The sequence below is a fragment of the Antechinus flavipes genome, chromosome 2 (assembly GCF_016432865.1).
Source record: "Antechinus flavipes isolate AdamAnt ecotype Samford, QLD, Australia chromosome 2, AdamAnt_v2, whole genome shotgun sequence".
NCBI lineage: Eukaryota > Metazoa > Chordata > Mammalia > Dasyuromorphia > Dasyuridae > Antechinus > Antechinus flavipes.
In genome coordinates this window covers 145,917,430-145,935,012 of record NC_067399.1, presented here as the reverse complement: position 1 = coordinate 145,935,012, position 17,583 = coordinate 145,917,430, and the positions used below count along the sequence as shown (strand labels likewise).

General features: G+C 35.7%; 1 protein-coding gene across 2 annotated transcripts in view; it reads left to right on the top strand.

Moving 5' to 3' along the window:
* The window catches only part of EXTL3 (exostosin like glycosyltransferase 3), a 90,749-nt gene that overhangs the window by 53,845 nt on the left and 19,321 nt on the right, over positions 1-17,583 (top strand). For both annotated transcript variants that reach the window (XM_051975743.1, XM_051975744.1), the window contains one exon: positions 16,885-17,012. In XM_051975743.1, the coding sequence (XP_051831703.1) occupies positions 16,885-17,012 (128 nt within the window). The remainder of the gene's footprint in view (positions 1-16,884; positions 17,013-17,583) is intronic.

Sequence of the window (17,583 nt, the reverse complement as noted above, 5' to 3'; positions counted from 1 at the left end):
GAGGTTATTACCAGTTGTAGCTAGAAAGTAGTCAAGTTCAAGCTCTTGAGTCTTTTGATACTTAATCCATTGTTCCTTTCCATCATACTTTTTTGAAGTGAAAAGAGACAAGTGTGGTATACAGAAAAATAATACCATATTTACTAAATGGTTGAGAGAGTAATGGGATAGGTAATGAAAGAGTAAGGAAACAGCCATCTCAATCCAGAGAAATTGCTCCAGGGACAACTTTAATAGCTCACTTAAATTTACAAGTATCCTTTAATTTTCTATTCAGTTTCCCTAAATCTCACAGCCAGCATTTTCTAACTCTTTTAGTCTTCCTCTATTCTACAATAACCATCAGTCCTCATTTCTTTCAGTTTTATAACTGTTGCTTCTAGCTGCTTTGTATTTTATTGTTTAGGTCCTGAACATGCTTTAGAGTTCTGTGCACTACTTTAGAAGTCTTTGACTCTATAATTTATCAAGTGCATCAGGGGAATTTTTATAAACAGCTTGCATCTTCCACAGCCTTACTTCCAAATATGTGTCATCTGTTATTGATTAGGATTTCATGAATGTGATTGAAACTTAGGGAGGGTTTTGTCTCTGAAGATAAATGTTTCACAAATGGGAGAGCAACTAAGCAGCATATAGTTTTTCTTGGTTCTTTAACTTTGCTGAGTCCCTAGGGGTGGAAAAACTGATGAATGAAGGTCAACAATGAATAGAAACCACCAAATAACTCATCAGAACTAATCCTTTCCCTTAACTCTGTTGGGAAGTAAGTGGTACTCTTTGATCCTTGTTGAACCCCTTCCAATAAGCACAATGCTTCAGAGGAATGCTGACTCTTGCCAGAGAGGTGGCTATTCTGAAAAGCTTATTCAGTTCAGATTATTGTGTGATTTTTTTTCCCTCCCTAACTCTTAAAAAAAAGAGAGAAATAATGCGCCTGTTTGCAGGCTGAAGACATTGCTACCCAGTTACACTTAACATAAAATCAGAACCTAAAGAAAAGGAAAAAACTTCTGGTTCCTTGACATTGTCCCCTAGATATGTCAACAATTTTCTTTACTAGACATCCAAGAACGTCTGACATTTCTTTGACAGTGTCATTTTTTGACCCCCTTCAATTTAAACTTCACCTCTATTGAATTTTGTATTATTGCTGATGTGGAGAAACCTGAGATAGCCAATGCAAGACATGGACTGTGGGGAAGGTGGATATTGATATGACTTCACTTACATGCTGTGGTGAAACAGAAGGAACCCTGTATTGTTGTCTAGGCAGGAGCCTAGTGTCTGCTCTCTGGGTCTTCTTGGCAGAGTCACTCAATGTCCCAAAACCTCATTTTTTTCTTCTGTAAAGACAGGATGTATACTGCCTCTCCCTGACAGGGTTGTTGTGAGGAATAGATAAGTTTGAGTTGTTCTTGATTGCTTTCCCTGTTAGGATTCTTTTCTTCCTTCAAATTCAGCAAACATGAACTAATTAAAATGCATTCTTAGTATTAAATGTCCAGTTTCCTTGGCCTTCATCTTATGGTAACCTCTGCTCACCCAACTGGAGCATTCACATGACTTTCTCTGGTTGGATTTGGAACATGTTTATCTTTCCTGCCCCCTCCACTCTCAATTCATTTCATAAATTTTGTGCTCTTTTTTGACCCTAACTGAATTCGAAATAAACCAGTATGAAACAGTAGTACAACTCCATAAGGCTTATTGTTGACCTATAATCTTTTTTTTTCTGTCACATCTATGAGAGAGACTGACAGATAGACACACAGAGTGAGACAGAGAAAGAGAGAAAAAGAGGAACAGACAGAATGAGGACATAAGCAGAAAGAGCATGAATATATGGAGGCAGGCCGACAGGGTTACTGGATTTGGAGCCAGAGAATTTGTACTTCAGTTCTGACCTTTTTACTACTCATGATCATGGGCAATTCATTTCACCTCTCTCCTTTCAGTTTTCTTATCTGTAAAATGAGGCATGTGTACTATTATCACCCTTTCTCTTTTAGCCCTAAAGCTCTGCTCTTTTCCCCATCTATTAATATTTATCTCTTTTGTGAATGCTTCTTTTTAGTTCCACATTCATCCTTTTATTCATTCTCTGCATAGCCCATACTCTACTTCATTCTGCTGGTGTCCACTCTGCCTACAGACCTAATTATAAAATCTGATTGATCATGTCTTTTGGAGCAAATGACAAAAAATTATTAATTTATTCAGTTGGTCAGCTAGCACTTGTTTTGCACCTATTATGTATCAGACACTATGCTAAGTGCTAAGGATACAAAGAAAGAGAAAATAATCCTGCTCTGAAGGAGCTCATAGTCTAATGCAGGAGACAACTATGTATAAAGATGAGCTATTCAGGATAAATTGGAGGTACTCTGAGAAGGAAGATGGGAAGATTAGGGAGGACTGGAAAAGGTGCAGAAGAATTTCTGGCACTGGCTTCTATGTTAACAGCCTTCTTCATTTCTGACCTGCCAGATAAATCGAAACTTCTTAGTAAATGCTTGTTGACTAATAGACTTGCTACCTTAAGATTTTTAATCTTAATTCTTAAGAAAGAACAGAAGCGTAAACCACAAGGGTGATGATTTGTGATTATTCAATAATTTTTTTTTTTTGCCAGAACCACTCCTCCTTGCCAATAATTGACCTTTTGAGTCTTAAGAGGGTAGGGAGTTGGTTGGCGAGATGCCTCCTTTGACACCTGTCCTTTTTCTGACTGAGGCACTGGGAGAAAGGCACACATCTAGCATAGCTACTTGCTCCAACTTTAGTTCAGGAAATCTTTATTGGTTCCACTCCTTGTAACTAATTCATGTTGCTCAGGATAGGAGATGATCCTGCCCCCAAGTTACTTTGGTTTATTGAGGAATTAGGACTGACATACAAAAGAATAAATATAATAAGGTAGTACATTTAATAAATCAGGTGCAGGGAAAATAATATAAATGTGAATTTTCCTGGGCTTTGGCTTCTTTGTTTGTATGATAAAAGGGTCTTTCTGTGATTTTATATGCTATGGGCAGTCTGGAAGGGCTGAGATCCCAGTTAGCTAGAATTTTAGGCAATGGTCATGTACTGGAGGTAAAACTAGGAAGAAGCTGAGGGGATTGTCAAGCACCGTGGAAACACAGATTTACAGCTGAGATATTGAGGCCCAGAGAGAAAAAATGACCCAGGATTCCAATCCAAGTCCTCTGATTTGTAATCCATACTCTTTTCTCACTGCACCACACTGTCAGTCAGGAGTACTGAGATGAAAGGTTTGGGGATAAGGGTGGTAGTGCATGTTTAGTCAGAATTCTAGTCTGGCTACAGCAAAGGGTAATTTAGAGTGAGGTGGGCTGGGGAAATAGGACTAATTTATGGGGGAAATAGTTGGAAGTTCTTCGTTTAGCATGACAAAAGTGAAATTTTAGACAGATTAACGTATCATTCTTAAAAAGAAGTGTTTGAAACACCTTCTAGGTGTGTGTATATGTTTATACACAGATGGAGAAAGAATTTTCTGTGTGCCAGACACTGTTTCAAGGGCTGGGAATGCTATTATAGTCAAAAAAGACAATTCTTTCTTTCAGTTCTAGTTGGTGAGGGCAGCACATAATAGGGAACTATGTTGTCTTCATTTATAATACAATTGTGTGTGTGGCAGTATGCATCTATGTTTATGTATGTACATATTTGAAGAGGAACAATTCTTTTTACTCCTAAAGATGATCTTGCTTTGGACTTTTTTACAATAATGCTAGCAGCAAGATCATTCTATCTTCTTCCTATGTGATTTGTCCAGGGCTTTAGAGCCCCTTTCCAAGAAGTTAAAAATATCTTAGAGAAATTTTATTCATTTTAAATAATTTAATTTTTTTCTCTTTTATTATAAACTTAATTAACCATGAGCAAAAAACTGTACATAAAAAGTACAATTTTATATCTATATGACTTTTGGTCTAGAATATAAGTAGATTTATTTAATTCAAGAACCATTTATTATGGGCCTTTTTTGTACAGAATGCAATTCTAGGCAATAAGGGAAGTACAGAGTCTAGATGAGATATGATCCTTACCTTCATGGAGCTTATAATGTAGTGGGGATAAAATAATAACAAAGACAAATAGCTATAATTTTTATCATTACTTATTGCATTAGGGATGCAAAACTGCTTTATCAAAGAAGTCATGGAGGAAGGGTTTTTTTTTTAATTTTAATAGTATATTATTTTTCCAATTCCATGTAAAGCTGGTTTTCAACATTCATTTTTTTACTCCCTCTTTTACGTTCTCCCTCTCCATACCAGTAAGCAATCTGATATAGATTATACGTGTACATTCATTTTTAACATAAGTCATTTATGCAAGAAAAAATCAGAACAAAAGGAAAAAAGATGAAAATAATATGCTTTAGTCTCCATGGTTCTCTCTCTGGATGTGGAGATATTTTCCATCTAAAATTTATTGGAATGCCTTGGACCACTGAATTGCTGAGAAGACCTAAGTCTGTCATAATTCATCATCACATAGTCTTGTTGTTGTTGTGTACAATATTTTCCTAGGTCTGTTCACTTCACTCAACTTCAATTCATGTATGTCTTCCCAAGTTGTTCTTAAATCAGCCTACTGATTTAATTTCTTATAGAATAATAATATTCCATAACATTCATATCCCATAACTTATTCAGCCATTCCCTATTTGGTGGATATCCACCTATTTTTTTGTCACCACAAAAAGCTGCTACAAACATTTTTGCACATGTGGGTCCTTATTTTATGATTGTTTTGGGATATAGACCCAGAAGTGGTCCTGCTGGATCAAAGAGTATACACAGTTTTATAGCCCTTTGGGTAAGCTGAGGAACTTTGTAATTGACTAAGAAAGATCAGGGAAGGCTCCTCTCTGAATGTGGACTTTTATACACTACTAGGAAATCTAGTTAAAAGGGGGAAATGGTTTTTTTGGTTTGTTTTTTGGCATAAGAACATTGTCAGCTTAGGTAAAGAAACTAATAGCAATTTGGTCAAATATTTATTAGGTGTCTCCTATGTGTCTGAGACTAGGGATACAGTGACAAAGTGAAACAGTCCCTGGACTCAGGTCATTTGAATTCTAAGGAACATATGTACTGTATAAGTTTATATAGAAGAAATTTATTTATACAAAACAAATACAAGATAGGAAGAGAAGGAGTTGCCAGGTGGTTAAAATCAGGAAAGACTTTGTGTAGAGAATTGTGCTTGAGCAGAATTTTGAAGGAAATGAGGAATTCTTTGAGAAGATGGTCAAGAGAAATTGTATTTGAATCATGAGAGATGGTGAGTGAAAAGTTGTGCACAAGGAAGAAATATAAGTTGTTTGTGAGGAACAGAGAGAAAGTCAGCTTGACAGACTGTTGAGTGTGAGGAGGGGAGTAATACATAATTAAAGCAAGTGAAGTCAGAGGGTGGAGAGAAGACCATTTCGGATTGAACATTAAAGTAAATGGAGGAGAGTAATTTGAGTTAAAACCAGAAAGGGAGGGAGTGCCAGACCCTGGAAGGCCTTTAATTCAAGACAAAAGAGTTACCAACTTTATTGAATAAATCCTATTGAACCACTGAAGATTTTTGAATAACTGTATAAAGCAGATCTTTGCTCAGGAAGATTATTCCGACAATGACATGAAGGTCAGATTGGGAGAAGGAGAGAGTAAAGGTGGAGGACAATTGTAATAGACTGGAGCAGTTGTAATTTGATATACTGGGGTGTTAGTAGTGGAAATAGAGTGGAACAGAGGGAATTGAGAACTGATTTAAGTAGTTTACCAAATCAAACTTCATCTTCATCATGGATATCTAAACCTGAATTGCTTCTAAGTCATAAAATAGTAAGGGTTTCATTGCTTTCCAGGCAATTGTCAGTCCTTTTGACTAGATTTAAAATAATGATTAAGACAACTCAGAACTCCTGATGATTATAATTCCTGTTTATTCAGGACCAGGTTATTTCCCTTTTCTCTCACCAAAATATTTCAAGAAGAAATGACAGAAACTAATTTAGAATTGAGAGATTTCTGTATCACACTTGAAAGGGAAAGGCCTAAATTTCTTGTGACTAAAATCCTGTAAGGATTTGTTCTTGATTTAATTTTACTGTTTATTGTCAAGTAGTTTAGAACTGTGTCTCTTTTCACTTAACAAGTGGGATGAATAGGAATGAGGGGAACAAAGAACAAGACAGTAGAACTCAGCAAGAAATTTAGCAAGTTGCACCAGAAATCCTTGGTAAGATCTCAAGGAATTGCTGAAAATTATTCAATCTGGAACTAAATTTGATGTTGTTTAAATACTATATTTTTTGTTGACTACAAAGTCTTGACTATTCTGAATTTAAAATCAGTTTCAGTGATCATATCCTACAATTTTCTAATTTTACATTTAAGAAAACTAAAGCTCAGAGACATTAAAGGACTTATTCATGGCTAAATAGCTTGTTATAGACAAGAGATTTGAAAGAATTCCATTAGCCAAGCTTTGAATCCCCAAGTTTCATGTTCCAGATGTAATGATAATGAAAACAACTGATGCTTGGTGCTTTAGGGTTCATAAAGTGTTAACTATTCATGATCTTATTTGATCCTCATAACAACCTGAGCACCATAGGTTCATTTTTAGGAGTGAGGAGATTAAGTCTTAGTAAGGGCAAGTGAGTTTCCATACTACCTGAGACATAAAGACACAAAAATATGTTTTCTGGTTTCTTCCTAAAAGCTGGCAATAAGCATTAAGAAACTAAGAGGTAAATCTTAGCAATTTGTCAACTACTGTGTTCTTTGTGGTTAATTAAATTTATAATTTTGAATATAGAGTTTTGGATATTTGGAAAAACTTTAGTGTATATCCTTTAAATATATGGGGTAATTTTAATAATGGCATAATCAGGTTCCAAATAATTCTGTGTTTATTCTCCTAGCAAACAAATAATTTACATTTGATTTCAAAGGTTTCTATGTTCTATATTCTTGAAACTTACTTGGAGACAAGGTGACCTGGTGGAAATACATGTTATAAAATTGTTTTCATTTTCATTACATTTGGTACATCTAATTCAGTAATTAAGTGATGCTGGAACTTATAACCTAATATATTATTTCCTGTACTGTTATTTAAGGCCATCTTATCAATTCACTGAGACTTGTGTAAGAACTTTATTCTTAATCTTTTACTTGAGATCTTTCATATAAACCAAAACATGTACTGCTCTTTAATGCCATAGGCTTCCATGTGAAATTATAAGTGGGATATAGAAAGTAATAACAATACTAATCTTTTATCATCTCAAAGATCCTTTCTAGCTCTAAAATTTATGCTCCTTTCCACTTTTATATTTATTTTCTTTCCTTGAAATAGCTTAGTAGTCTTATTAATGTTTTTTTTTTCCTGAAATTTCTGAAGTTCATTGATCCCTACTCCTTTTATTTCTTAATCCCTGTACCACTGTCTGTCTATATCCTTGCTATTCAGATATTCACTTTTTAAAAGTGATTTTCCTTATTTATACAATTTATTTTTTCATACTATATTTCTATTCAGTATAATTCAACATTAATTAAAAAACAACTTCCATATCACTGTACTAGGTACTGGGGAATACAGAGATGAGACTGTGATCCTGCCCTTAATGGAATTTGCAGACAAGTGTGAAGTGAGATATGAACATGAGTAACTAATTTGCAAGTCAGAGTATGGTTAGCGAGTTGAAGACTAACAAAAAGGAAATAAGAGTTTTGGTGAAAAAGATAATCATTGAGAATCAGAATATTTCAGGGAGGATGGGGGCTTTGAACTAGACTTTAGTAACAGAATGTGGGGGGGGGGTGCGGCGAGAGGGGGCCAGGCAGTTGGGATTAAGTGACTTGCCAGAGTCACAGAGCTAGGAAGTGTTAAGTATCTGAGACTGAATTTGAATTCAGGTCCTCCTGATACCAGGGCTGATGTTCTATCCACTGCTACGTCTAGCTACCTGGAAATTTTTTCCAAAATTATTTGTCCATGCATCTATAATCTCTCTCCCATTCTGACCTTCCTCCTCCATTGAACAAATACAAAACTGATAGGCAAAGCCCTCATTATAAACATGAATAGTCTGCTAAAGCAAAATCTCATATTGTCTATACCTGAAAATGTTTCTTTGCATTTTAAGTTCATCACTTAAGAATTCTTAAAGTTTTGTCTTCTAGTTTAGAATATACTATATATAAAGAAGAGTACTTTAGACTGACAGGTTGGGGCCATTGTTTGAAGGGCCTTGCATGTCAGTCTCCTGTTCCTGCTCATATGACTTCAAGCTAAGGCCCAGCTCTGCTGCTACTTCTCACTGTGACCTTTAGCAAGATATTTCCCATTTCTGCATTTCTTGATTTCTTTACTGCTGGAAGTGACAAAGGTGGGACAAAAATTGTGAAAAAAAGCAAGTAGTGTATTAGACTGACAAAACTGGTCATATTGCAGTATCTCTCAGCCTGCTTACAATTTCCTATCCAGTGTTCAGTTTAAGAAATATTTATGAAGTATGTCTTGAGTGGTAGGGAGTCTTACTATGAGGCTCGACCTGGGTCAAAAGAAAAGAGGTTCCTTTTGATTTATTCTCATAATTGTTTGATTCTAAGTAGTGGGTTATAATTTAGTGAAAAAGATATGGGATTCTTGCTATGTTGCATGACATTTATAGGATTGAGGTCTTTAGATCTCAGTTTTAAAGGGATTGAGTGAGTGGTATTTAACTTGTAGGCAGGCAAACAAAATAGATTTATTGATTTGGAAATTATTTAGTGGTTGTTAGTGGACTTGTTAGACAGTAGAAATTTTCAAAGATTGAAACTTGTAAAATATCTTATTTGCATAGCACCAAAAGTGAGTTTATACTTGTTGCTTGAAAGTCATTAAGGTGATGATTTCTATCGGGGTTTCGTTTCCTCTGTGATATTCTTCCCTAGTCTTTAGTTTTGTTTCTGATCCAGCTGTCTGTACCTTTAGGTTTCCTTTTGTAGAAATGTTTTAACAAGCTGAAGTTATAAGGCACTTTGAGCCACCAATACAGTCCCTGATCTTCAGAGAATCTTTCCCTTTATTTTGGTTATATTATAGATATTTAGATTAGCAACAACCTTTCTTGTCTGTGTTATCTTGGCTTATCTACCAGTAGAGAAGGATAAATGAGCCTAGGGGCCTGTCTTGTGTCTGGTTGTGAAGGATAGGGTTACACAAGGATAGGGGGATTTGCTACAAAGAAGAAATAGGGAGCTCATTATGTTTTTTTGTAACTTGCAGTATTACATAGTCATGAAAGTAATGCTACTTGTTTTGGAAATCTGGTCAAGGTAAATAAAAATTTTGGTAATACTTTTAAAATGAATAACATTTACTTTTAAATTAAATGATTGATGGGTCATATTTTTTTATCTGGACAGTAGCGGTGGGTTTTTTTTAAAATTACTATTAAATATTGCCCATTCATTTAGTAAATATTTATTAAATGACTACCATGTGCTTGGTGCTGATACATTATTACTATGACATTAGCACAAGTGAATAGAGTTGAGGATGGGGTGGGGTGGGAATGAGAATCCAAATTGTTGTATTTATTTCCAGTTGATTATATAGATAGGAATGATATAGGTGTTTCAGTGGATAGAGTAGTGAGCTTGGAGTCAGAAAGACTCATTTTCCTGAATTCAAATCTGTCTTCAGGTGCTTATTAATAGTTTGTGACCCTGGGCAAATTACTTAACTCTCTTTACCTCAGTTTCCTCATGTAAAATGAGCTAGAGAAGGAAATGACAGACCACCCCAGTATCTTTGCCAAGAAAAGCCCAAATGGAGCCATTGAAAGTCAGTTGTGACTGAACAACAGCAAGTAATGATGGTTGCATAGTAATTTTAAAAACTCAAAACCTACTGTTCTTTTTCTCTCTTAGTTGTTAATTTGCATATCCCCTTAAAAAAAAAAAAGACTCATTCAGCCCCTTTGTCCTTCTGGATTAGTTATCTCCATGAGCAAGTGATTCATGAGCATGGTTTGTATCTAACCCATTGATTTAGGGCATATTTTCAGAAAAATCATTTTTTGTTTTTTTCTCATTTTTAAGACAATAATAAGATAACATTTCTCTAACATTTTATCGTTTCCAAAGTGCTTTGTGTAGAGTATCTCATATTTCTCTTACAACTATCCTATGAAGTTGATGATTTTATCCCTATTTTATTAATGAGGAGATTATAGTGGAGAGAGGTTCCATAGTTCAGCCAGTTATACACTTGTTTATCTGGAGGCAGAGATTCAAACTCAGGTCTTCTGACTCAAGTTTAGTGTGCTCTATCCATTACATGACCTAGCTATTTAATCTATACTTTTGATTATTTAAAGCCTATATCTGATTGCTTACCATCTCAGGAAGGGAGAAGGGAGGGCCAGAAGGAGGGTTAAGATTTGGAACTCAGAATTAAAAAGAAAGCTTAAAAATGTTTTAACATTTTTTAAATTTTAAATTTTTAAAGTTTAATTGGAGGAGTGTGTGTGTGAAATTAGCTTGTATCTATTTTCTTAACTCCTAACCTTATTTAGCATGCCACATTTACTCTTTCAGGTCAACTTGGGGATAGTTTATTGTTGTAATTTCAATTGTCCCAGCTCACTATTTTCTACTTATGTTTGAAGCAGGCAAGAGCAACCCATGAATGACAAGCTCCTCCATAGTAGGGATTATTTTATTTATCTTTGCATCATGTAGTTTGTTTTATAAACTTAGAGAATTAAGAAGAACTTTAGTGAACTTTTTTATTTTTTTCTCTTTAGGAACCCTAATTGAATCAGTAGTCCAACCATTGTGTTCACTTTAAATGTTCTGTACTTTGCTTTTGTGGTTGAATTGCTTATTCCCTTCCCTGAAGATAATAGTGAATTCCAATATCCTGTGGCTGTTCCATCCTTTAATGCAGAATTAAGCAATCTGTAGTCCATGGATGAAATCCAGCCTAATTTCCATTTCTTAATGGCTCACAAAGCAGTCCCACCAAATTGCTTTTAACAGACTTGTTTTTATACTGTGATAGTAAGAAATGTAGCTGTTTTTTTCCTCTTTCTCCCCTGGAGGGAGCAGCTGTATGGACAGCTGCAGTCTGACCTTTCACCACCCGAGTCTTGGCCAATTTTACCCTCCCACACCCAGGCCTACAACTGACTATTTTAAAGAAAGAAGCATGTAGCTCTGGCAGGCACTTGGTACTTAGAAGCCTCCATACAACAAATAATTAAAACATTATTTACGTTGGCTTTGAAATGATCTTTTTTTTTTTTTTTTGGTAGCAGCTTGTTACATGTATTCTTATTTATAGTAATTAGTCAAATAGTAGCAGCATGATGTGGTGGAAAGAGCATAGGCCTTGGAGTTGGAAGAAGTCTCCATTCATATCTTTTTACTTTCTAGGTGTATGATTGGGGCCAAGGCACCCCTCTCAGAGACTGAAGCTCACAAATGATTGCTTGGTAGTTGCATCTACAGAAATTACTTTGTTCAGCAGTCCTTTTACTATCGATATCCAAGGAGGATAAAAGATGGAGATATTCACCAAAGATTTATGCCTCTAGGGTGTTAAAATAGATCAAGGATTCTCTAGAGATTATGGGATCTCCCAGATACTCCAGTTTGCAAATAATTTTGTGCTGAGTGCAAAAATCTTAAAATACTAGAAATTCCCCTGAGATTCAGAAGAGATCAGTCCAATAGTTTCTCTGTGTGTTCATGCATACGTACATTTTTATCATCGATATTTTCCAATGATGCTGTTTGGCTGTGGAAAATGAAGTACCATTTATGAAGAATCAAAATTGATAGTGACCTTATGAACAAGGGAGAGTCACAGAGTGGGAGCTAGGAGACTGGTATATGTCACCAGAAGTGATTGTATGATAGAAATGGTTTACAAGCTGTCATTCCAGGAATGTGTGATGTGAGAAGCAGACGGGGCTGTTACAATTTTGCATTTGACATTCATAGAATGTTCAGAGACCTTGAAGAAGGCCTCCAGCATGTAGAAGGCACAGATGGATTGTGATCTTCATTGTTGCAGGGAAATACCCATATAGATAAGGTTTCAGATCCATTTGTTCATTTCTTTGCTATTATGTCACAACCATTCTAGTCCAAGTCCTCAACATTTCTCACCTGGGCTATAACCATAATGTTCCTGCACCTATCTTCTCCCTTCCTCCTGTGTTCACAAATTAATGTTCTCATAGCATAGATTTCATCATGTCATTCCCCCGCTTTGAAGTTTCAGTGGCTAAAGCTCTTTCCAATATAGCTCCAGCTTCTGTTACAGAGTAATTAATATACATTACTCTGTCATATATATTCTACACTTCAGCCAGTCTGATCTCCTTGTTGTTCTCCATACACAGTGTTCCATTTCCTGCTTCTGCTGCACAATCTCAAATGTTGTCATTCCTCACCTTTCTTAGATCCCGACTGTCTTGAAAGCTCATCTCAGTTGCTATGTCCTTTAAAATGTCTTTTCCTTGTTCTTCCAGTTTTTAGTGAATCACTTAATCTCCTATTACTTTATTTGTATATATTTTATCAATGTTCATGTTGTATCCTCATAGACTGTTCCTGAGAACAGGAACTTTTTTTCTTTTATCTTTGTATCCCCAGAGCCTGTATATATGACCTTAGGTCCTGGAACAAGATCACTTCCAAATCCAAATCCTGGTCACCTGGTGGTAGTGGTGGTAGTGGTGGTAGTGGTGGTGGTGGTGGTGGTGTGGTAAAGAGCTAGAATTTTGTTCTGAAGATACAGGACAGAAGGTCACATAGGTCTGGAACAAGAATGTTTCAAAATACCAGTGGCTGGCAATGTCTCTAGCATGGAGTAGCTGCTTAAGAAATACTTGATTGATTTTCCTGTTTGGTAAAATTGGGATAACTATGCTTGTATTACCTATATCATAGGATGGTTATGAAGAAAGCACTTTGCAAAACTTATTTCATAATTACATAGTACTTTATGATATGAGTGGTTTTTTCCCCTTTCTTAAAAATATAATGTTTCTTTATGCAAGGTACTGTGGAAGATGGAGGGAAGTATAAAGTACAGTCTCTGTCCTCAGGCATCTAATTGTCTAGATAGGATGATAAGACAAGAACATGAAGACATTTATGAAACAGTACAAAGATAAATAATGTTTTACCATTTAGAACTTCATTTAATTATAGTCCCACTACATAGAACTCCCAGTTTATCAGTATTTCTTCTAATATTTGACTTCTGAGACAATAGTTTTCAACTTGGTGTATGTGAACTTGTTTTTACAGTTTTTAATGTTTTGTTATCTATTTCATTATAATTGGTTTCTTTTGGAATTCTATGGATTTTTTGAAATGCATTTTCACATATTATGTAGTCCAAAAGCAGGTTCAGTAATCTGAATCTAATCTGCTGTATCAGTGCAAAAATGTCACAGCCTCCATAGCCACCACATATGTATACAGATGAGTTCTGCTATCAGTACCAAGACTACTGTCCCAGCACCTAACCCTTTAGCATTGGTCCTAGAACAGCAGACATCTGACCCTAACTCATCTCAAGGGAATGTTGAAGCATCCCCCTCCAGAATTAGGTGTAACCCTTTACTTCTACCAGGTGACTAAGACCTGTATTTAGAAATCTTCTTGTTCCAGAACCTATGATTATGTGTACTATGTGTTCTTCTTTGATTCACTGAATGGTCTGGAGGAAAAAAAAAAGATATTATGTGGTACTCACTATATGCCAGGGCAAATGACTTATCCAGCATCATTTAGCTAGTAAGTATCTGGGGGCTTGATTTGAACTTTCTATCCACTGTACTGTCTTGCTACTTTTTTTAAAAGCTTTTTATTTTCAAAAAATGTGCATAGATAGCCTTTTCCCTTCTTAAAAAAGAAAGCCAGCCAAAAAGTCCCCCAAACAAATTGAAATCCACAATGCTTCAGCATTAGAGAGTGCCCTGAGACAGGATCTTCTTTTTGATAGTTTCTTAGCCTGGATCTGAACCTTAGATTCCAAGTCTTTCATTACAAAGATTTTGTCTTTGAATTGGGCTTTTTAATTCTTCATGCTGAAGAATTAAAACTTTGTTAAATAACAATTTCATTGATGTTCTTCCATTCCCTTTGAATTCTCCTCTTTCCCTGTGATTGAAGTGGGAGTGGTCATAAGCATTCCATAGAGATGTCGTAGTGATGTCCATATGCATCTTTGAAGGCTGCAGAGAAGTCTCTGGGTTGGTCTTGCCCTAATAATCCTGAATGTCAAAAGCCTTGCATTCTGATGTGGGTTGCACATGTGAACTTTATATATATTTGAATCAGTAGATGTCTGATATCCTTTTTTTTTTTTTTTTTTTTTTTTTTTTTTGAGTCACAAACAAACATGGGAAGTTGGCCATACTTTGTGTGTCCTGAGGAAGTGTGCATAGCTTAGCTTGGTCTTGTCTCACACCTTTTATTGAAGACTAATAGATGGTCCTGGAGACTTCCCAAGGCGTTTGGCTGCTCTGCAGCAGCTGAGATAATCTTAGCTTTTTGCAAGTCTTCTTGTTCCTTTAGCAATTGGTCAGCCATTTGAATTGGTTGGGTGCCACTTCGAAATGCTTTGGTTTTCTTGCTGCCAGGAGCTTGAAGCCCACCAGACAGTGAGTCCTCAGCCTTAGCACCACACCTTAGCATCAGTAATCCAGCTGTCCCTCAAATCCCATTGTTAGAAAGGATGTACTTTGGAGAAAGGCCACTTTGGGGTCTCAACTTCATCCCTCTGTTTCTCCATAATTTGTCAGATGGGAGGGACTTACTACCAGTGCCAGCCTAGTTCTTGGCACATTTTTTTTTTTTAAGCAAGCCTGGACCCTTTCTTTTATATACTAGTCTTCTGTGGGCTAATTTTTTGTGTTCTTCTTTTAGCAGACTTAATTAATGATTGAGATAGGTAGTCCAGAGGGTGTGCTGGTGGCAGAGAGAAACCAGCAATATTAAGTTTGCTGTAGATATTTCACAAGGTTAGACACATGTGAATAACAAATAGTCAACCATCTTTTGATTTTCTTCAGTTTCATTTTTGTCTAATTCAGGAGTATATCTGAAATCAGAGGTTAACAATTATATGAAAAACTTTATAGTGACATCATTTTGGGAGACAGAATGGAAAGTTAGACATCTATGGAGAAAGAACTTGGTTATTTAATTTTCTTCAGTTAAATTATTGTGGCAAAAATAAAATGGTACCTCAAGGCTTTGATAATTGAACTTGAAAATCTTTTTGTTTATAGGTTTTCAGGATAATGTGATTTCTAACTAGTTGGATTAATTGGTTCATTATAAAGTTATGTGAAGCTAAAATAAGGAATCTAACTTCTCAGAATTATCTCACAATTGAATTGCAGCAGAATACTATCAAGGGATATAAGATAGGACTACTGTCTAATGTATTGGTTGTATTATAATGAACTTTTGGGATTTGAAGTGGATTGTAATAGAGCACTTAATTCAGTCTAGAATCCACTTAAACTGTCTTATGATAGGTTTCTTTTGTATTTCAAACCAAGATGTGCATGTTTCAAGAGGAGAAATTAAAACATTTTGGGGAACATTTGGGCCCCAGTTCTTGGAGTGGGATTTTCTCAATATCTAAGAAGCTGTTTTACTTTTGGTAAGAGATGATAGTCCTTGAAAAGAAGTTTCTTGTCTATGCTTGGGATGGCTGTGGAATTAACTTAATGGGAAGGAGCTAATAAAGTAGCTAAGTTGCCTCTTGACTTTGTTGGGTTGTAGTGAGCTCAAATGAGATTCAAAACTAGCTTATCCTAATGCCGACAGTATTGGCAGTGCCTCATTTAGAAAAGTAGAATAGACATTAGTCACCAAGGCTAGGATAGTTAGAGATAAAAACAAAATGTTGCAATCTAGGTGATTGAGATGGTGAGGGGGATTGGCTGTGTCGCTTGCCTTAGTGATGAGTGTCTTGAACAAAATAGGTCTGAGTTGGTGTCCCAGTTCCAACTCTTGCTAATCTTGGTGTAGTGTGGATTAGTCTCTGACCTATGTTCTTGCTGCCTCATTGCAAATTCCATCAGATTATTGACATGTTTTCATCAATAGATTACATACCATATGCTACTATCCTGTATTATACCACTGTAGCAGTACTATACTACTACTTCAGAACTTTTTAGAAAGCTGATAAAGGCTATTTGTTTACTCCATCTTAGGTGCATAGTATAGTGAATGTGTCATCCTAGATAACTAAGTGATCCATGTCAGTTTTAGTAACTAGAAGGTTTCAGTCTCTTCTACCAACACTGAAATACCTTTTAAAATTGGATATAAAATGCCCTAAGTTAAGAAGAATCTATCAAATTTGACAGTGGCTATGTAGAATTAATTTTGCAGGTAGAAATTATTTAATAATATCCTAGGCATTAGTTCTAGGATAAAATAATTCTAGGAATGTCAAATTAAGTTGGATAACATTGTGACTGGTTACTCAAGAACTAGAATTCCTAATCTGAACTCTGTTATTTTAATGTTAAGTGATTTTGGATTTTGTTTTTCTACTGTGTAAAAATAATCCACTTTGACTTGCTTCACAAAACAGATTAGCAAATAAAAATGAGATTATAACCATAAAGATTAAACTCTACAAAGCTGCTGAATTATAAAAGCAATTTTCTTCCTAAGACTTATGTATTAGTTTTGTAGATGGTAGTAAATTTAATTCTTCAGTTGTTTTCATCTTGTATAATAAGCTCTTCTGATTTCTATGTGTTACACTTGATAATTTTGTGCTCCTTCCTCCTTCTTCTTTTAGGTGGTCCGCACTGAGAAGAACAGTTTGAACAATCGCTTCTTACCGTGGAATGAAATTGAGACTGAGGCCATCCTGTCCATTGATGATGATGCTCACCTCCGACATGATGAGATCATGTTTGGCTTTCGGTGAGAGGCTGGATGGCATTTGAGCAGCAGAGAATATATGACAAAATTCCAGAGGATGTGGAACAGATATTCAAAGTTAAAATGAGGTCCCAGAACCTGGACACTCAACTCAAAATCATATCACCATCTACAAATAGATCTCTGGGAGTCAGCTTTTTGTTGTGCAAAAGTTTCTTCCCTGGAGCAATCTTCCTAGCTTTAGGACTCCTTCTTTCCCAGTCCCTTTGAGTTTATATCACTTATTCATTTGCACATTTAACAAACATTTATTTAACTTTTTCTTTAAGGATTTGGAATTAGAATTAGAATAAAATGTTGCCTAGTAATTATCCTTAAAGGAGAGAGGTGGTTCCAAAACTCCATTGATAAGTTTCTGTCAATTTAGATATATCTTCTACTTTTCCCTTAGCTGTCTCTTAGTGTCTTATTGAAGGAAGTGTTCATTCCTTCACCAGCCATTTAATAAATCCTCACATATTGTGAACTGCCCATCCTGTATCAATATAGAAAATAGCCAGCATGGCTTCTCCAATATCCTTCTGGGTTTAAGCAGTGTTGGGAAATGTTGGGG